Raw genomic sequence first — 21,449 nt, forward strand, 5'->3', positions numbered from 1 at the left:
ATAAACCATAGATATAAACCATTTAGATCCAACCCAAAAGGGGGAGCACTTTCCCCACAGCTCCTACCACAGGAGTGTTTATCCGGTGAAGAAGAAGCTGCAGAACCAAACACAACACCAGCCTGGGTTGGAAAGGTATCAGAGACACTTTTCATTATTTTGACAACTTAAAAACTCAATGCTGAAATACGGTTTTACTCAGAGCTACATTTCAATTCAAACCAAGGCTCAAATTCAGCAACGGTGATACTTCCGCTGAAAATCCACCAGTTTCGTATCTGTTTTAGCTAGCTAACGTTAAGCTCTCTTGACATTGCATTTCTTTTTTCAACCCTGGCGTTAAAATAAAATAACGTATAAAACACACGAGCTTTAGCTCGAAGCTGTCACTCTCTGCTAATGCTAATGTTAGCTAGCTAAGGATTAAGGTTAGTTGACGTTTTTTTGTTCTGGATTATTTTTAAGGAACTGACACGTACCTTTATCACCTTTATTTGTACCCAACATATTTTCTCTTTTCCCGCAATTGATGTTAAAAAGTAGCATCACTATAATCTTGTTAAATTGCATACGTTTATGGAGGGATGAATCTGGCTGTTACTATGGTAAAACCCCTTTATATCATAGACTGTATATATAGCTTTATATATACAGTCTATGGGTAAAACATAATCGGAAGATTCGGAACGGTTATCTCTATGACAACGGACATAATTTATTTAACTAGTGAATAAATAACAACATAGACGCTTTACACTTTGAGACATATATTCAAGTTAACGTAAAGCTAAACAATACTAAACAATAACTTTTCAAAAAAGGATTAGTTTCTTGGATGTGACAATTCCATTCACATGATGAGTGTTCTTATTATTAATTTAACCAACTATTGTATTGGAAAGTATCATGCACTTTGCAATAACATCAACACTTGATTAGAATAGAACATTGTATTGATCCCCAATACTAGATGTATAATAATATGTTTGTATGTAACATAATGTGTGTTTTACTTGCAGAATGCCTTTCCACTTCTGCCCTCAGTGTGGGACAAAGTTGCAGCCGGGTTTCAGATTTTGTCCTTCATGTGGGGATAAGATTCCTTGTATTGTTGATGAATCTGGACCTGTGAGTCCGGTGACATCTTTAAGTCTCTCTCCAGCCAAGAAGGATGAAGCAGTAGTTAAATCATTCCCTGTTTCAGTAGCAAGTGGCCAGCCCACAGGAAGTACAGGTAAACATCTTGACAGAGTGTTATGTAGAGTAAAACATAGATTGTTTAGACTTTGTGTGGTTTTTATCTTTGGGAATGTTAATCCTGTTTTTCTTTGCCACATGGATGTAACACCTCAGCTCTAGTTACGACTCGTCCTGCATTGCGGAAGCCACGAAACTCCCTTCGTCTGGAGAAGGAAGTTACATTTAATATTAGCAATGCCACGCCACCTGTGGTGCCCTCCACTGCTATTAAAGGTGATTTATAATGGTTTGGAAGAAGTTACAGATTGAGAAAATTTGCTTTTTGAATTTAATTTGCTGTAGCATGAACCATCAGTCTGACATATTTAAGCTCCAGGCAGCACATGCCAGGTGGAAAATGAAAATAATAATTTGAAATATTGAATGCATTTTTCTTGGACAACATGCTATGATTTGTCTCAACAGATAGTGGGGATGGATTGCTCGGAACTCCACCCAAGCAGCAGTCTCCTCGACCTGGTGAGCTGAAGCACATTCCTCGTGGAAAATCTATTTCCTGTCTTCTGTCTTGATGTGTCTTTCTCATTATTTTGATTGCGGCTGATTCTATCTGCAGGGAGGGGAAAGGCGAGACGCTCCAGCCCTGCTGAGCAGGCAGAAGAGGGAAAGAGTCCGAATAATAAAACAAGCAGGAGAGCGGAGGATGTATCAGTACATGGCCCCCTTGTGGCTGTCTCCTCCCCTGTTTCCTCACCACAGTTAAAAGGTGAGAAACAATTATTATTGTATTTCACTATGGATTAAGCTGCTGATTTTTTTTATAGTCAAGAAAACGTTAAAAGATATTCAGTTGTATATGATATAAAACGGAGAACCAGGAAATCTTTATATCAATAATTTACTACAGTAAGAACAACTACATGATTCAGTTCTCAGGGGATGGACCTGCATTTTAGATTCACAAAATATCAGTCGGTTAAATGGAGACACAGGGTTAAATCTTATCAGGTCACTTGGCAGATACACTTTGCATTATATAAGCTCAATGTAAATGGGACCATTTCTGAAGAGATTCAATGTGAAGGGATTTGAAGTGGAGGTATAGTTTTAACTTTGACGTCAGTTAACTAATTCTGGTCATCTCTCTTTATCCTTATGTTTTCAATTTGTTATGTTTTCTATGCATCCTTTTTTATGTCAGTGTCTCACATACTTTGAAACATACGACGTAATAGGTGGGTTGTTTCTTTTTGCATTTATCGCGATAGGAAAAAGCAAATCTAAGAAGGCAAAGCATGCGTCTGCTGTGGAGCCGCTGCAGGAAGGCGAAGAGGTGACGGACACGGCGGGAAAGAAGTGGAAGCTGGTGAAACTGCTGAGTCAGAGCACCACAGAGCTGCTGTACGAAGGTGAGACTGGCAGTGGAAATACTGGTTTTTATTCAAATTGCATTTCAGGTAAAAGATAAGGGTTATTATTATACAGAAGTATTTATTCAAATTTTGAACAAACTATTCCGACTTGTCTTTCATTTACAATATAGCTGTTTAACGGAAACTATATTCTAAATAGATATGCTAGATATATAAAATGGTTAAATGATGTAGTTTTAGTGTTACCTCTTCTTATGAGACTTCTTTTTGTTTCCATTTCAAAAAGTATCCTGGGTCCGGGTAACTTGAATAAAGCCTTCCAAAGAGAGGGCTAGTTTCGTAGATAGTTAGGCAGTCCTTCAACAGGATAACACAATTACAAATCTAAATGTAAAGTAAAAAGATCCTGTATTGGCACAAAATAAATATAATTTTTTGGTTTGTTTTTTTCAGTTTTGCAAATAGATTCACGATCCAATTCCAAGGAGTCAAATCACATCCTCAAGCTGGTAAGTGCCGCCTGAACAGACGTGGTACATTTGAAGGTTTTCTAAATACTCATATGTGGGACTGCAGTGCCATAAAGGAAGAAACAATCACTCCCTCACTTTGTATTTGTCAGGGAATGTATTGTTCTTATTTGTTATGTATTTCCCGTAAACTTCCTTGATAACATCATCGCGTTTATCTTTCTTTGTGTTAGGGAGCTAAAGATGGCAGAATCTTCACTGAGCAGAACTTTCTGCAAAGAGCTGCTAAACCTGTGTCAGGTGAGGATTTATTGTGTTTCAAGTTCAACATTTATTTTATTTACAAAAACAATGTTAATGTTGCCTATAAAAGAAGTGGTGATTTTCTATGGATATGAAGGGCCAGGGTAGTCCTACCATGGTTCTTATTCATCTAATGATCATTACGAGAGGAACACTTTTATTTGAAATGAATAGCAGCATTTATCACAGTTGATGAGATAGATTGATGAGATATTGAAAGTCAGACGGAGAACCACTAACAATAAGTCAGTGGTAACGGTTCTGGCAGTTTGTCATGTGATGTAGTTTCACAATGTCACTTAAAAATATGTTTCCTTCATTTCCTAATCCATTTAGAGGAAAGCAGAAGTTGAAAAGAGATTTATTTTTAACGGGAGCATCTTGAATCCTGCTTCATGTGTAAACCACATATCAATCATGTCAAAGCAAAACTGGCTAAGACTGTAGCAACATTGGGGGAAGTCAAGACACATTCTGGGCCACTAATACACTCATATTATCATATCAGAGTAACTGTGTTGAGATTTTGGGAAATACTTACAAAACCAACCTCCAGCCATTATGCATATTACCAAAAAGAGCAATAAGAATGATCAACAATGTTGGAGATGTTGAACACACCAATTCATTATTCTTAAAGCCAGATACACTGAAGTTCAGGGATGTGGTTGAATTTGAACCTACACAAATCATGTACAAAGCAAGACTTAATCTACTCCCAGGTAATATACAGAACATGTTTATGGAAAGACAGGGGAGGGATCATTTGAGAGGAGAACTTGCATACAAATCTGTACGGTGATTTTGTGGAATGGTTTGGAGCAGGAGTTAAAACAAAGCATTAAACAAAACTGTTTAAAACGATGTACAAAAATACTTTCTTGGAAAGATATAGGGACAAGTGATCTAAGGTGAGAAATAATTATAAATGTATGTAAATGTTCTATATATTTTTGTAATATATGTATAAAATATTAAAGCAGTTATTTATAACGGCAGAAATCATTTTACGGACTATCAACAGTTTAGTAAGGGGTGGGAATTTATAAGCATGTGCTTCCTTCTGCTCCTTTTCATACACTATTATTATTATGAAATATATTTGTGTGAAATATATAAATATTGTTTGAAGATTCATGAAAAAATAAAAAAACAATATGGTTGAACTTTTTTTATTATTATTTTTTTTTTATCTGTTCGTATTAAAGATGGAAATGAAAATAATGAAATGAACAAAGTCATGAATCACACATGATAATTAAAACCAATGGTCCCTCTGCAGTGGACAGGTGGATCAAACAGAACAAGATGGACTTCCTGGGGATTCCCTCCTGTGCCGGCTTTGGTCCTCATGCAGAGTCCTACAGGTGTGAATATTTACACATGAATTACAAAAAGTTTACCATTAACTTAAGGTCTATTACAAGTTGTTCTTTATGTCCTTTATTATTCCATAGGTTTCTGATTTTCCCCAACATGGGCCAGTCTCTCCACTCTGTCATGGAGGAAGAAGACGAGCTGCTGTCGGAGAAAGCTGTCCTTCAGCTCGCCTGCAGAATAGTGAGTGTCAACTTTTAACTTGACTTTTAATCAAATACCTAAAGTTATCGGGTCACTTCGTGCCCTAATTCTCTTTACATGGACGCCTCACATCTATTACATTAATATCCTTTGGGAACATTAAACTGCTTTTACAGTCGTTTCACATCACAAACTGTAACGACATCATTTATACGTTTTTATTTACTACATGTTCACTATTGTCCATGTGTTTTTAACCTGTCTTGTTCTGTTTCTGTTTTTGTATCTTGTTGAAGTCTCTCTCAACGTACCCTGTCATATTGTATCTCCTATCTAAATCATGATCCAGATCTTGAATAAGAACTGTTTTTCTCCCTTGCTTGATAAACGGTAACATTGGCTCCCCCTTGCAGTTAGATGTGCTGCAGTATATCCATTCAAATGAGTACGTTCACGCTGATATAAACGCAGAAAACATTTACATCAAACCAGGACAGAAATCACAGGTGAGGACATTTCATTATTCCAACTGTACTCTGTTAGTGTCCATGATTGAAATGCCTTTTACATTAGTGTGTGTGTGTGTGTGTGGTTAGGTTTACCTGGTAGGATACTGCCATGCCTTCAGATACTGTCCTGGTGATCAACATGTGGAGTACCGTGAGGACAGCCGGACGCCACACGAGGGCAGTGTGGAGTTCATCAGCCTGGACGCTCATAAAGGAGCAGGTCAGTCCCTCCTCTGGACTCCTTTCACCAGCCAATCAGACGCCATTTCACTCCACAAGCTACTGTACACTCAACACTCTCAGATTAATTTACATGAGCACCAGCTGCCCTCCTCCCACAGTCCATCTGTCTGCACACACAGGCGTCACATGATAACACTGATCTGATGTTTTTCTTTTGAATGATTGTGATTTTCTTTTAGTGTGACAGTTCTTTTGACATGTTTAATATGGAAACCACAATAACTAGGTGTCTCTAAATGTGAGGATTGTTTTGTGGTGTTGATGTTTCAGGGTGAGTGTGAGGGAAAACAGATGTAGTCATCGCTGTGTGTGTGTGTGTGTTTCCTCTCAGCTCCGTCTCGACGCAGCGACCTGCAGTCTCTGGGTTACTGCATGCTGCACTGGCACACAGGGACGCTGCCATGGACTCAAATCACTCACCCAGACCAGGTGGCCACGCAGAAACAGAGGTGAGAGAGTTGTATTCTTAAAAAATAATAGGCAATTATTTTTGATCTATCCATCAGTTGTCAATTACATTTCTCATGCAATATTTGTATCTCCTGCTCTTTATTATGTCATATTTATATTCATTACTTTGGGTTTTGGACTGGCAAAACAAGACATTTTAGGACATCAACTTGGACATTTTTGTACATATATCTGATATATTTTTAGACCAAACAATAAACTTGCTAAAACAACCGTCAACACACCTTTGAACCTCCACAGAACCTCTGATTTGTATCAACATGCCTGCATAAGATGAAGTTAGTGGTCAAATATAAAGGAATAATCAAACATTTCTCATTGTAGGTACATGAAGGATGTCCCTGCTCTGTTGAGTCACTGCTTTGAGAAGAATATCGTTTCCAGTGAGTTAAAATGTTTGTTATACAACAGATAACCCGTTTGATTCAATGTGCATTTTGCCGATATATTTCTGTGTGTGTGTGTGTGTGTGTGTGTGTGTCCCGTTGAAGGTGCATTTCAAGCGTACCTGACTAACGTGATGGCTCTGCAGTACACTGAGCAGCCGGACTACTCTGCACTGAAGGCCGGACTCAGCGCCGTGTTACTGCAGCTGGGGGGGGCAGCGGAGCAGCCGCTCAGTTTTTAGTTGAGGACGTTATCACTCTGCAACTTAGGTACAAGTATGTAGATTCTGGTCACAGGGTTCCGGGATTCTAGGTTCTTATACACATAAATTAAGTACACAAATAGTTCAGTTGTAAGAAATGAGGGGGAAATGTGCCTTCTCATCCCCGGGGCAAATGAGACCAGAGGCCTGTACTACGAAGCTGGATTTTCCTAACCTGGATATGTTTGAGTTAGCCGGTTGGCCTAATCCAAAACATACGCGCTGTCGCTAAGCTGTACTACGACGCGGGTTATCAACATGGAGAAGTGCACTGACAGCGCAGCGTCATACTTCCTGAATGAAAAGTGAACTTTAATACTAGTCAAATATGAAGAAGTTAAACCTTAAACATCCATGACTTAAACACTTTATCCAGGATAAATACAGCTGGCAAAAGAAAAAGTGTTTGAATGCGTACATTAACATGTTTATGTTATCACTGCACCGTCTAAAACACAATCTGACTTTAATTACATTTGTCTCGAGTGTTTGGTCAACTTAATGTGTTGCTTAAAATAATACTTCTGCATACAGTAGGCCTATGTGACACTGTGAGTGTTGCACGGCCAGATACGGCTCAGCTGACTCAGATAAGGAAATATGATACATTATGAAGTGATATGCCGCGGACTGTACGTAATGTTACTCTGATCCGGTTACTTATGTTGTGGCAGATATTTAAGTAAGCTTTCTTAACGCTAATGTTATAATAGTCAGATTGCTCTGAAGATGGGAAGTGATATTCTATTAATGTTCACGTTCACACAGTCGGTGATTTTTGCCGGCCGTCTTTCCTGCAACGGCAGCTTTTCTGTATTTCCTTTCTCCTGTAATATGACTTGATCGCTTTAAACTCCGCACACTGAGCTCTGATTGGTCAGCAGGCGGTGCTTTCACTGAGTTGATCTCTTAGCCTGCAACCTAACCTGCTCCGGGGCAGGTTAGCCGCTCAGCATAAGTTACCATGGAGATCTAGCCCGCTAAAAAGAGAACCAGCGTCGTAGGACCGGAAAGCCAGAGTTTTCCCTGAAGTTAGCCGGCTAAGCAAAAATCCTGCTTCGTAGTACAGGCCTCTGGTCCAGAGGAGATGTAAACCTAAATATCAAAGTGTTTATAGTTTATTTTGAATGTGAGGTATTCTCTGTGATAATATTAACATGTGTACTGTGTTTTAATTTCAGAGTCATTGAAGAAAGAAGACTATTTGGAAGATTTTAAATATTTGTTTTATCATGTTGTGTTTTACTTCTGAATTATTGCACTGAAGCCGAGTCTTTTAGAGTTCCATGTGTGCACTCGTGTTAGGTGAATGAGTTCTGATGGGAATCTTCTTTTTGGGTGTGGTTTTTCATATTCATTGCAGTCTTTTAAACAATGCAAGGTCAACGTTAATCTCCCTTAAATGTGAGAGCGATGCAAGTTCTTAATATTTGACGCACAGATTTGGGTTTTGTTGACATGTTGTGAGTTTACTTGTCACAGTGTTCCTCTTTTAGCAGATACCTTTAACAGTGGTTTGTCTTTGACATGAATTTACTTCTACTAAACATTTCCTCAACATGAGCCAAGAGACGTAGATCCACCCTTCCTATATGTCGGCACAGTTAGTCTGCCTGTATAGAAAGCAATATATTTCATTTAAAGCAGTGCCTTAGTGTCCTTGATCAAAGAGCACAAGACATCTTGAGTTTAAGGCTTGTTAACAAATAAATTGTGTTTGAGTAAATGTTTTTGTTTTTTTACATTTGTTGTTGTGAAGTTTTCTGTACTAACCCAGAGATAAACAGGTATTCAACACAACAGCAGACCTGGTCATTTTAAAGAAACCTTTATAAAGTTTAAACATTTCTGAACATAAACATTTTAACATTTCAAGACATATACAATTCTTTATATGAAACAGTAAATATCTCTTATTGTGCACACTCTTAAAGTAATTCAGAAAATAAACACTGTTATCTTTAGCCTGATCTCTCCTGTCGTGGCATTTTAAAACCTTTCATCTCTGTCACTTGAGGCACTTTCTGAATGTCGAGGCTTTTGTAGAACAACGTAAAGCATGATGCTGAAGGACTATAGCGCCCCCATGAGGCAGCTTCTGTACACAGCTGCAGACCTGATGGCTGCCTGCAGTGGAGCCGGCGCACACACGCTTCTATACAGACATGCTGGCAGTGTGAGGCAGCTACACATGCAGGTTTAAATATAGTTTACACTGCAGGTTGATTTCATGTTGGACCAGATGAGCTTTGAGCAGAAACTTAAAGTGTTTTTATTCAGTCCTTATATTACTTATCTTCCTGGGTTCAATGTAAATTCTGCTCTCGTGTACTTTTGAGTAGTTAACTCTCGATGATACGTAAATTAAAAGATCCCGCTTTGTAAATGAGATTGTGTCCACAGCACAAAATGTAAATCTTTAGACATCACATGCTCACATAGTGGAAAGAGCTCTGGGCTTTACACTGATTTCACACTGAAAATCATAACCTTTAAAGTAGTTTAACATCCACAAATACTGACAGTTTTGAATGCAACTCAGTAAGTGATTGTTTGTTACTCTGTTGATTGAAACAACTCTATTACCTTGAACTTAAAAACCATTAAAAAAAAATTAGATTACTTCAAAATATGCACTGTAATAAAGCCGAAAAACAAGGCCGCTTAAAGCTGTTCCTGAAATGTTTTGGACATTACATTTTCACATGAAAGGAACAGTTTATTAAAGTGTAAACTAAGTGGTATCCCGCTTTCACTCAGGCAACGTGATGAAGTTCATGTTGAAGGAAAAGGACGTTTGAAGAGGGACTTCAAAACGCAGAAACCTGGAGGCTTATCGCTCTTGGTCAGAACAAGGCAAATATGTGCACAAACTCGGCCCGAGAGGACGAGCTTGTTTGTCTGAGCAGAAAGTGGAACATCCATGGCATGAGGAGATCAGAGTGGGATAAATGGTTTAGCTGAGGCTCCTCCGTGTCCTTAGAAGACGGTAGTAGCCAATTGTTTGGGAGAGGAGGGACGCTCCTCCTGGCCATGTGACACGTGCTCTCCTGAAAGATCGAACACAGGAGGGAAATGAACACATCTCTCTCGCCTGCAGTGCTGTGGTCACATGACCAGCTGCAGCCTCTGTTTACAAACTCCTCTCACCGGGTAGATTTTCTCCCTTTTTCTCGCTGTCATCTTCCTTCTCGCCGGGCATCTCTATCTGACACAGATCCTGCACGTCCTCCACGCTCGACTCCTTTAAAAAAAAAAAACATGTTTTTCTCTTTGAAGTTCGTCAGACATGTTTCACAGTGGTATCATTGTTGGAGCCGTTTTCCTCAGAGCCATCTATTAGTTACGCATTCTTCCACTTAATGAGATCCTCAGGGATTTATTTTTAATATAATAATAATAATTCTTTATGCTGCTCAGAGTTTTGTAACCCCAGTGTCTCTCCTCTCTCTTGTGCCTGCAACGCAACCACTACACTTTATGCAAATTAATCCCAGTTGAAAACACCTAAATAGAAATAATCATATGGGCAATGATGGTGACTTTTAGAAACTTTTGAAGTTAGTTATGATAAATTAATATATGAACAAAAAAAAGACATTAATCGGACACTTTGATTACCTGTGATTCAGAGAAACGATCTTCATCTGAGTTCCTGAATCCTTCGGGAGCTTCCATAAGGATCTGCAGACCGTCAGCCTCCTCGTCATCGCTGCAGAGAGACAACAGGGACATACATGGTGAGTCAAAATTAAACACCATAACAGACACTGAGGGAACTATTCAAACCCAAGATTCAGGATAGAATGAAAATAGATTTTTTTTTTTGCCAAATACTTGACAGGCTCGAGCAGCAGGCAATGATCACTAACACTGACCTTCCTCCAGAGTGAAATCTCTCTTCCTTTTCTTCTTCCTCCACTTTCTCTTCCTCCATTTTGATTTGGTTCTCTTCAGGTTGCGCAGCATCCTCCTCCTTTTTCTCTTCTACTACCTCTTTATTTCCTCCCTCCTTTCCCTCTTCCTCCTCATCTTCCTCGAGGTCAGAGCAGTTGAGAAAGTCGAAACTTTCAAGGGCCGTCTCAACTTCTAGATTGAAACTAGAAGAAACTGGAAAAGGAACCTACGGAGAAAACAAAGCAGTGTTTAAAGTTAAGGTATAAGGTGTTTTTTATTTAGTTATATGTTAAGTTTTTGATTTGTTGTTTTGCGAAGCACTCTGTGTTACCCTTCGTGTACGACAACTGCTATACAAATAAAGTATGATTGATTGATTAAAAATCACCAACAGAATAAACTTCACAAAAACAATGAAGTGAATGAAGCTCACCGTTGGAGGGTCCTGCGGTGTTTTGGACTCCTGGACGGACTGACTGTGTTTCTCTGATGCTTCGTCCTCTGCTGCTTCAGTGGTGCTGCCCTTTGTTTCTGCTTCAGTCTGTCCAGCCTGCACTGGCAAGTCCTCAGACTGTTTTACCTCCTCTGCTGAAATACACACATGTGAGACGCCACTTTCAGACAAATCCTGAGTGGACACAGCGTGTACAGAGGACACGTCGGGGCAGGAGCAGCTCAGGTCTGCCGAGGTTTCAGAGAGGTCCGCTGACTGGAGTGACGCTCGATCAGCCGCGGTGCAGTCATCGCTGTGAGAGCAGGAAGTCTTCAGGTGGCCGTTTGGCACCGCGTCCGTCTGAGAGAAAACCTCCCCGGCTTCGGTCTCGTCCTCCTCCTGATTGGAGGAGAGCGACGGCGTTGAGGCGCTGGACTTGTGTGGCGTGAAGGACAGCTGAGAGGTGAGCGTGGTTTGCAGCATGTTGGAGGCCGTGAGCTTCTGAGCGTGGTGAGCGAGCGCCGGGCTGGACGAGTCATCGGAGGACTCAGACGAGTTGGACCAGACGGTGCCGTTCTCCACTTCCCCCTGCCGCCTCAGCAGAGACTAGACAGGAAACACGGAGGACATTAACTAAAGGCCCAAAGGTATGTCGACATACTTCAGGATCACAGGTTTTAAGTGCATGTTGGTTATGAAATTACATCACGAAAAATGTAATTGCGTTAGGGTTGCAATTAAAGATTATTTTCATTATTGATTCATCTGCAGATTATTTATGGGTTAATGGTTGGTCCATAAAATATAAGAAAATTGTGAAAAATGTCTCGGAGTCCAAGGGGAAGTTTGTCAAAGCTTCACTATTCCAGCTTCTTAAATGTGAGGCTGTTATTGATTTCATGCCATTGCTTTTCCTATCCGTCTCTAGTCTATGAGTATGATATAAAGCAGAGAAAAGTAGAACATCTCTCATGAGAAAAACTTCCAATTTTGCTTTAAAATCACTCAATCGATTATCAAAAAGATGGTGTTTTGTTCAATTGATTAATTGACAAATCCTTTCAGATGTTAAATGCAGTGCATTTGATCAATGAAACAGACAAATTCCTTGATCCAGTTCTCTAACTGTTGATCAGAGACGCTAGTAATGGGCAAGGATAAAAATACGAAGTGGAACTAAAGGGAAATATCCAGTGTCATGTAGGACAAAAAAGACGAGGGGACATAAAACATGTTTTTGACTAAAAAGTTAATTACAGAAATAATTCATTGATTTGATTTATCAATTGAGCACATCAAACATTTGCTGCTTAAATCTTAGATCTGGCCTCTTTCTCCCTCATACTATAAACTACAAATATAAAAATGTTTAGCTCCTGTACTTAATGCAATATGTGGGCACTGTTAATAAACAATTTGGGTAAAGCTATGATTGTTAATATTTTAAACACTAAATCAAGATCATCAATGTTTTCTTGAATTCCCCCCCTTAAAAATGTAAGTAGTCACTCGATTAATTGACAAATGCCCTGATCATTTAGTAAGCCCTAAAAATCTGAAAAAATAATCATATATACAGAACACATGATCTGGTTTTGAATTAAATAATCAAAATCAACAACAATATAATCACGTTGCATCTGACAAAATGTCTGTGATTGTCTTTTTCAATTTTGATTTTAAATATCATTTTTTTCTAATATAAATCATCTATCAGTTTGGTCACTATGAACTAAACTACAACTACGTCCCAACACACCGACTGTACTGAGGTGAATCTGGGTGTAGTGCGGCTCAATTCACAACGTAAGGACGTCGTCCTGTCCGCCATGACTTCGTGAAGCGCCTCCACCAGCGAGCGGCTCGGCCTGGGCCTGCCCTGAGGCGTGCTCTTCAGCGAGGTGAGGAAGAGGAGGGACATATTGGAGCTCTACTCAACCACTATTAAACAGCTACAAGGGCCACAGCTCTGCTCACACATGCTGCTGTCACACGCCGCGCTACCGCTATCATTCATTCTCCGCCCATTAGCTACGCCACTCCCACAGCCACATGTCCTCACACACAGCGCTCTGCGAACACGCTCACACACATCAGAGCTACCGCTACACACAAAAAAGTGGGGGAGTAGCTGAAATAGAACAAGCCAATGAAATGACAGTAATAATGGCCATCAGGAGGATTAAATATACAATGTCTATATGATGTAAAAATGAATAGCAGCAAACAGTGGTAGAAGAAGTATTCACATCATTACCTCAAGTAGAAGTAGTAATACTATACTCTAAAAATACTCCATTAGAGGTAAAAGTCCAGACTTCAAAATGTTACTTAAGTAAAAGTATTATAAGCAAAATGTACCTTAAGCATCAAAGGTGTGTACCATTATTGCACTGTATAAGCACTGTATAAGCATAATATATATATAATATATATATATATAATATAATATTATATAAGCATGTCAAGTGGTTTCGGTAAAACATTTTAGCAGCGGTGTTAAGTGTCAATAAATAGGGATACTCAGAATACAAGTACCTCAAAATGTAACTAGATTACAGTACTTGACTAAATGTACTTAGTTACTTTCAACTACTAGTAGTTAAAGGTTTACGACAGGGGCCAGGATTGGCCATTAAGAGAAAAAATGTAATAAAGTTAAGGTGAATAAAGTTAATGTTACTCACATAAAATACCTGCTCCCGCATAGAGGGCGTGTCAGGAGGGCTCTGATTGGACAGCAGCCGCTTGGTGACTGTATTGGTGGAGGACGTCTGGTCGTCCTTATCAAACGGACTAAAAGACAAAGGAAAAAGCAGGACAACGGGTGAGAAACTGAACAAAACACACCTGAACAATTGGTAAAAACTGGTAAAAGTGTTGAACTATAATAATAAAAAGGGCCAATTAGACGTCTAATTACCTCCAGGTGACCTCCAGGTTCAGCTTCACCGTCCCGAGGTCGTTGATGTCCACGGCGAGCGTCTGGGGCAGCGGGCAGAAGAGGTCGAGCATCTCGCAGGACACGCTGCCCACCACCACGTGATTGGCCAGGCTCTTCAGCTCTGTCACCTGGATAAACAAAACAGGAACACCTCAGCGAGAACTTCTTTAATGACTGATTTTAATTTAATGACTGATTTTAAATGCCATTTTCTTAATCTCTTTCATTTTTTGTAAAGCACTTTGAATTGCCTTGTGTTGGAAAGTGCTATATAAATAAACTTGCCTTGCCTAAGGAATGACGAAGTTAATCCATGGGATTGTTATGTTGAATTTGAGATTATTTCAGAAAAGCTTAACTCTGTGCCAAGCAAATAAACAAAACGTTTTCTATTTTTTTATATGCATTCGCAAGAGATAAAATGCAAATGTTATAAATTAAATAAAACAGTCACAGTGGGATGTTGTTGTCTCGTGTAGCCACTTTTTAGCAAAGGCCTTTTTTAATGACACATCAAATCCTCCAAGATTGCTGAGTAAATTCACACTAAAGAAACAAATGTGTATTATGCACAGCTGAACAAAAATTCACACTAAATGTGATAAAGTTACTGCTGTTTGAGTCACATTTGCTAAAAGCAACACATCAGTTTAACGTAAATATTTAGCCTCTTTAAAAATAACACTTTGAATTTGTGGCTTTGAATGTTTTCATTGGAATTGTTTACAATGACAAACATTAGGAATAACGCTAGCCATGCCTTTTTAAATCTGATTTCCTTACCTTGATTGACAGCAGTTCTGTGACGAGAGGCAGGAAGATGTTCTCTTCCCCGTCCCATATCTGCTTGTTGCTGACTTCCATGCGGCCTCGTAGCCTCCAGCGCTGACGCCCATAGCGCATTAGGACCTGATGGAACCAAAAACAGTGAATGTGATTCAGCAAACACAGACTCTGTCACAATTTGTAGCTACATCCTTGTGCTTATGATTCTTACCTCATACTGGTCACCAGAACAGAGCCTTGCGAAGCCAGCGAGGCCTGAAACATGTAAAAGTAATAGAAAAATGAGAACTGTGCGAAGGCAGAGCGGATGAAAATAGGAAGTGGTAGAAAGTGACTCACCCTTCATCTTGACATGAAATTCTCCCATCTGGCTTTCTAATTCACTCTCAAGGGAGCACATGTGCTGCAGGGACAGATGGAGGCATCGGTTTGAATAATTTAACAGAGATTTGAATTTACAGCACACATCAATCACCTGTGATTTATATAGCCTGATGTCAAAGATTACACATTTGTCTTTACAGACTGTACAGCATACAACACCCTCGCAGAGGTAAGGAAAACCCCCCCACAACAACCCACAATCAATGGGAACATTTAAGAAACCCCAGGGAGAGCAACAAAAGGAGGGATCCCAGAACCCACTGACATGAAATAAATGTTGTATATACAGAATAAACAACATAATAAATGACAACAAAATTGTGAATGTATATTAAAATGAAGGAACTAGAAGGAGGTCACAAAGCTACCATTTGCCACCAAAATGAAAAAAACATCCACTCACCTCGGTGCACTCTCTGTAGCCCTTGTTGGCCTCACTCAGGCTCTCTCTGGCCTCCCGGCTGCCCACGGCCACGTTAAAGGCCGCCACCATCTTACTCGCTCCGTCACGCAGTCGCCGCTGTATACAATACGCATCGTACAGCTCCTCTACCTGCAGAAGCATATATAATAATATCGTTTATTTGTATAGAGCTTAACAGAGAACACACAAGACACGATACAAAAACAAGACATTACATACTACTTTCAATAGGCATGAGGAAACAATGGATGATTGCACTGTTCTTTATTCTCAACGTCAAGAATAGTGGGCCGTGTAACTCAATAGTTGAGGATGAAAATAAACTTTAAAATTACAGAACAAATTATAAGAAAGCCTTTTGACAATATTTATTGAAATAGTGGTAGTTTTATTCATTCATTTTTTCATTTAATGAAAAAGATCAGATGTGCAAAACTATATATATTTTTTGAAATAACTCTACTGAGCAATGGCAGCTTTTAACAGCACTGACACAATATCCCATTATAAATGAAACATTAGCATTAATTTAAAGTCGTGTTTGTGTCCATCTAATGAGTCCAATATTAATTCTCTTTTAGCTCTGATTTCTCCACCAACTCCTGAGGGAAATATCGTGCAGTCCTTTGGTCCATTGTTTTAATATAAATGTTGATTAGTGCAGCATCAAGGTAAAAGATTATCTATTTTTTTAATCATGTATTTATGTATACATACCTTGCTGAGGTGGAACTCCAGTCGGCGCATAAACCTCTCGATGGCTTTCACTTGCTATCAAAAAAGAAAGGAATGATAATACAGGACGTCTTTCTTTTATCTGTTTACAGTTTCAGTGTGAATGAAACTCACCTTGTCCAGCTCATACAAAGACCCCTGCAAAACAAAATAAAGCATTTAGCATCACAAAGTGTCAGATTAACATGCTGACTTCCAGCCTGGCACTGAAAGGAGGTCAGGCTGGAGTGACTGGTTTGACTAGAGGAGCTCTCACCAGACGACCGTTCCTCTTGTTCTCTCGTGACTGCTGACCCAGGCTGTCCAGCTCCAGCTGGTGGACCTGCAGGTACGACCTAACAACAACACAAACACATTACTGTTTAGTCCTCATTTACAAAAGCAGACGTATTCACTCCACCTGTCAGTCGTGCGTGGACTCAATGCAAACAGAGTCTGCGTTGTGTTTACTCACTGTAAGCCTCGCCGTAAGGCAGCGTAGACCTCGTCCAGCCGCTCGGGCTGCGGGATTTTAGTGGGTGGCTGTTTGGTGGAGCCTGTGAACATCCTGCTTCCTTACAAGGCACGTTTCTCTAGGATCAAACAGGCCTGAGGGAGGGAGAGGAACATGGGCTCGTTTCTGATAAGACCTTCAGGGTTATTTCAAGAAGCACATTCAAAATAGGCAGCAAGGAAACTGGCATGGGAAGAAATGGAAATATCATCCAGGCCATGTGATACACAATGTTATCCTCATAATCCTAAAGATATGATTGAAACTCTTAAAAAGGCACTTAAACATACTAGAATCATACTGATAGGATTTATATTTAAAGTTTTTGATAAAAAAAAACTAACAATCCTATATAGGCTAATCCTTAATCATAAAGTCCAAACAAATAAAAATAGCAACATTACGTGAGTCTATTCTATTTTGAATGCTTTTTTTTTCTTTTTTTAAAATCATGCTTTATTTATCACTTTGCTACAATGATGGCAAGGACATAGAGCGAGACAGACACATTTCTGCTCACCTGCAGAGTGGAGAGAGATTGTCACTATTCTAGCATGCTTGGAGAGTGGAGTGTAGCGCTGTGGCTTCAACAAACCCAAGGACATGTCCTGTAATTACACAAAAAGGAGACATTAAGGACAGAAATGTCACACTTTACTTCATACCTGACAGTGCTCCGGCTCTGTGATTATCAAGGACTCTCATAATTACAGAAGTCACAGGAAGAAAAATTGTGAAAGGGGGGGGGGGGGGGGGGGGGGGGGGGGGCTGGTTGGAAACACACTCTTTCACTTCCTTGGTTTTGGCCACATTGTTTTGTTTAAAAGTCTGAGACTGTGAACGACAGACACGCAGCTACCACAGTGGCCACCACGGACAACATGAAGGAGCACAGTCTGCTTTTGCTTCTCTTCCCCTTCCTTTCCTTCTTCTCCACCCCCTCCACATCCAGCAGCAGCGCACAGGAAGTCTCATGGCTGACTCTACACAGGAAATTCTACACAGAAGTTTGGAAGGAGAATATAAAAACTATCCCTCCGCTGTTGGTGCCAGGGTGTAAAACTCTTTTTTTACTCCAAGATAAACCAGTAAATGTGCAGATTAACAGCAGACAGGGGGAACTATAGGAAGAGAGGGTCCCGCATGGGTTTATCTAGTCACAAAAGAGATTACAGATTTAAAGCAAACTAAAGCTGTCAAGCAGGAAACCATCCCATATTAACACATGGGATCTGTGAATGAGCCCATAGCACAGGACAGAGCCCATTGTTTTACACCAAACTCAAAATCAAGAGAGATTTTATAAACATATGGGATTACATATTCCACCTGTTGCAAAAGAAACAAACAGATAATGGTTTTACTTGATCAAAGCTTGTTAGGGACAACATTGCTGACATGAGAGTAAGCTGTAAACTCCCTGCTGTGACTCTACGTTCTCCTGGACGTTGGCTCGGGGTGTAGCATGCCGGGGGTTCGGCTAAACTGCTAATCTGAGCTGCACACTGGGAGGATTAACTGGAGTTGCTCAGGGGTCAGAACGAGGCAAAGAAAATATGCTATACCAGAGAGCCTTTACGTCAAAAAACAACACACCAACAACTACAGCTGCACCACATATTGTTTTTTTATCAGCATCATGATGTCAACTCTCACGATGAACACATCAGGAAAGATTGCTATAATGCACGAAGGGATTTTTTTTAACTAGTTGAAAGTAAATGTAAACTGATCAAATGTAACGATTATATATTTTATTATTAGTGTTTTAGCCAATATTAGAATAGCTCTGAAATCATTTTTCCATTTTGTTTCGTTGTAGTTAGTTTTCAGAGTGTGTTTGCTAAAAGAACAAATCCGCTAGCTACATCAAATCTTTAGCTAATGTCTTTATTATTACAGCAAATAAATAGTTACAAAACTGAAATAAATGTACGTTGATTTTTGTTTTAATCGTTTTTTAACCAGGCAATGATGTTTGCTTGGTTTCAGTTTACTAATACATTCACAGCTTTTTTTAGTTACAGTTTCAGATTAATATTATAATCCTGATTTAGCACTATACTGAATATATTAGAAAAGCGGAACTGGGTACACTCTCTATGTGTCTCAAGTTATATCATGCAGCCCTAACACCAAACACTGTTATCCAAAATGGCCTAATGGCTTGTGCTGGACTGTGCCTTGCACCCTGGGGTGGGCACAGCTTTAAAAGTGCAAAGTCACAATGGTGATACACACATTTTTTACTCTCCCACCCACCCATAAATAGCTCAGCGGCCTTCAGTAATATTAATGATTCTGAATGCCAATTACTACTCGGTCAAATGTGCTTGTATCCCCCCCCCCCTTACATTAGAGATCATTAACTGGATTAATCCTCTCCTCAGAGCGGCGGGAACAAAGAGGACACTGTTTCCAATCACCTCACAAGACTGGAGTTTTGTCTGAAAAAAGCCTTTGGTGCTCTCACTGCATTCACAAGCACATGCAGTCTTGTTCAGTAAGAAGTCTGGGCCTGCAACCATCTCAGATCAGGCTGAAAATAACAATCATTTGTACTATCAAATAATCTGCCAATTATTGGATCTATTCGATTAATTGTTACAGTAACTGCCTTCCCAGTTTCATTAAGTCCATAACCAAAAGATATTCAGATTAGAAGGATATAACACAGAGAAAAGTAGGAAAACTCCATATGTGAGAGTTGAATTTTAATAATTTTAATAATCAGTTGATTTTGCTTGAAAAATCAACTGATTATCAAAAAAACTGCAGATTATTATTTAGTGGATCATCTGAAAGATAAATCAGCTAATAGTTGCAGTTTAAGAATAATGCCTTTGATTACTTTAAGGGCTGCAACTCATGACTTTATTAAAGGCTAACTATTTTATTAGTTGATAAATAATAATATTCCCCACCTATGTTGTACATTGTTGAAGTAATTCTTTTATGCAATAATGTCTAATGGTTTTAGCCTCTCAAATATAGAGATGTCCTGCTTTTCTCTGTTTTATATCACATTCTCAGAATAAACAAATACAACAAGACATCTAAAGATACATCTTTGGACTCTGAGGAGCTGGGATGGATGTTTTAAACTATTTTCGAACATTTCATAGGCCAAAAGATCCAACTATTAATCTAATAAACAATCAGCAAATCAACTAATACAAAACAATTGTTAGTTGCAGACACAAATAGATTAAATCCCACCAAGTGTTCATTGTTGGCCTGTCATCATACAAAATGGTGAAAGAAAGTCATGCATGTGACGTTTGGAGATTAGACATACTGGAAGTGATTAATTTCCTCACGATTAGTTGATCCACTAATCGACTAACAATTGTTGCATTAGTGCAGATATAAATAACTACGTAGCTCACACCCCATTAGACCCGGGTACATCCATACTTTGTTGTGTGTTTGAGGAAGAGGAGGAGGAGGATGAGGGGTAATGGTGTTACAATAAAAAGCAACCACTTCTACTCCAGATTACTGGATTACCCGGCGGCAGCAGCAGGCCACTGAGGCGGATCAACACGTTCATCCATCACGGTCTTTACTCCAAGTAGAAACAGCACAGGATGGGGCTCAGAAAAGCTAATTTAGGGAGAAAACCTGTGTCGTCCAGATTTGGTATTCCGCACATATCCCACCCCAGCCCCCGGAGCTCATCACAGGCCACAAAAAAGTCCACCCCCGTCCACACCAGGACCCCCAATACCCTGCTGCCTGAAAGTGTCCGTCCACACAACAAAACACCAGAAAAGCAGTAAGGAAATACGCGGATTAAAACCAATTACAGCCAGTTTGGTGAATATAATTTCGATAACATCACAGGAAAGCAACTTGGTCGGACGGACTCATGACCATGTAGAGAAAAAATCTTCTTGTTGTTGTGACCTTGTCGATTAAAAGCATCCTCTTACCTCTGATTAAATGTCCGACACACCGGAGAAAACGACCGGGGTCTCATTTCCAACACGATGCTCTACACAGTTTGCAGAGGTTTACAGTTATTCTGGGCGCTGTCCCTCTCCTTGATTCGCAGTTTTTTTGTGTCCACCGTCAAAGTGGCAGAAACTACCAAAGACAACTTCCGGTGGGAGGTTTTCATCATAAAAGCCGCACAAGTGAACGCAGATATTAATAACTACAATAAGACACACCCTTGGTAACATAATCATATGAAATAGAAAACATAAAATGCATCACATAAAATGGAAGATATGCTAGAGCTCACTGTAACAATATAAAAATACAATTTATAAAATCAAATCAATATTCATAGAAAGAAAAAATACATGTATTTTCTTCCACATATTTGTATAATTAGCAGCGACACGTTAGATGCCTTTTTATTGTTCTGTCTGGTGTCAATAGAGCTTTTTTATTTATTTTGTATACAAATTATTCATTTACTGTAGCCTAACAACACATAATAAATCACATAATAAGCCATCATGTGATTTATTATAAGTGCAGATAACTTAAATAACAGTAGTTCATGATTATCTGCAAAATACCTATAACTGTAATCATCAAATACATATAGTGGTTTCGTAAGAGTGAGCTACTTTATATCCCCTCTTTAGTGTAGGCTAGTGT

General features: G+C 39.4%; 2 protein-coding genes across 4 annotated transcripts; one reads left to right on the forward strand and one right to left on the reverse strand.

Annotated features, from left to right (window-relative positions):
- The first annotated feature begins 40 nt into the window (after positions 1–40).
- vrk3 (VRK serine/threonine kinase 3) lies at positions 41–8,465 on the forward strand. Of its 2 annotated transcripts, none has more exons than XM_034196974.1 (16): positions 41–135; positions 1,020–1,234; positions 1,354–1,473; positions 1,666–1,719; positions 1,817–1,966; positions 2,469–2,609; positions 3,027–3,082; positions 3,277–3,343; positions 4,629–4,713; positions 4,804–4,906; positions 5,281–5,373; positions 5,464–5,596; positions 5,951–6,068; positions 6,415–6,473; positions 6,582–6,746; positions 7,921–8,465. In XM_034196974.1, exons 2-15 carry the CDS (start codon positions 1,021–1,023, stop codon positions 6,716–6,718), a joined length of 1,530 nt encoding a protein of 509 aa, XP_034052865.1. In that variant the 5' UTR covers positions 41–135; position 1,020; the 3' UTR covers positions 6,719–6,746; positions 7,921–8,465. The 2 variants fall into 2 exon arrangements, with proteins under 2 accessions (XP_034052865.1, XP_034052867.1); XM_034196976.1 differs by lacking the exon at positions 41–135 and adding an exon at positions 181–428.
- An 86-nt stretch (positions 8,466–8,551) lies between these two features.
- Positions 8,552–20,926, reverse strand: LOC117533301 (rho family-interacting cell polarization regulator 1-like). Of its 2 annotated transcripts, XM_034196973.1 has the most exons (17): positions 20,771–20,926; positions 17,356–17,443; positions 16,797–16,930; positions 16,599–16,677; positions 16,457–16,480; positions 16,325–16,378; positions 15,587–15,736; positions 15,139–15,202; positions 15,011–15,054; positions 14,797–14,922; positions 13,993–14,141; positions 13,757–13,865; positions 11,070–11,675; positions 10,618–10,862; positions 10,361–10,451; positions 9,890–9,983; positions 8,552–9,789 (listed from the first exon to the last, which is right to left on the reverse strand). In XM_034196973.1, exons 3-17 carry the CDS (start codon positions 16,886–16,888, stop codon positions 9,719–9,721), a joined length of 1,998 nt encoding a protein of 665 aa, XP_034052864.1. In that variant the 5' UTR covers positions 16,889–16,930; positions 17,356–17,443; positions 20,771–20,926; the 3' UTR covers positions 8,552–9,718. The 2 variants fall into 2 exon arrangements, with proteins under 2 accessions (XP_034052864.1, XP_034052863.1); XM_034196972.1 differs by having other exon boundaries at positions 15,011–15,202.
- Between the last annotated feature and the right edge of the window lie 523 nt (positions 20,927–21,449).

The sequence above is a fragment of the Gymnodraco acuticeps genome, unplaced genomic scaffold (genome assembly GCF_902827175.1).
Source record: "Gymnodraco acuticeps unplaced genomic scaffold, fGymAcu1.1, whole genome shotgun sequence".
Classification (NCBI taxonomy): Eukaryota; Metazoa; Chordata; class Actinopteri; order Perciformes; family Bathydraconidae; genus Gymnodraco; species Gymnodraco acuticeps.

Bases quoted from the DNA above. Each gene is read 5' to 3' on its own strand.
- LOC117533301 (XM_034196972.1), bottom strand. From the start codon at position 16,888: ATGTTCACAGGCTCCACCAAACAGCCACCCACTAAAATCCCGCAGCCC. The intron at 15,203-15,586 runs GTGAGTGGATGT...CTGTCCCTGCAG, and splicing joins GCTACAGAGAGTGCACCGAG to CACATGTGCTCCCTTGAGAG. The intron at 11,676-13,756 runs GTGAGTAACATT...TTTCCTGTCTAG, and splicing joins TGCGGGAGCAGGTATTTTAT to TCTCTGCTGAGGCGGCAGGG.
- vrk3 (XM_034196974.1), top strand. From the start codon at position 1,021: ATGCCTTTCCACTTCTGCCCTCAGTGTGGGACAAAGTTGCAGCCGGGT. The intron at 3,344-4,628 runs GTGAGGATTTAT...GTCCCTCTGCAG, and splicing joins AGCTGCTAAACCTGTGTCAG to TGGACAGGTGGATCAAACAG. The intron at 5,597-5,950 runs GTCAGTCCCTCC...GTTTCCTCTCAG, and splicing joins GGACGCTCATAAAGGAGCAG to CTCCGTCTCGACGCAGCGAC.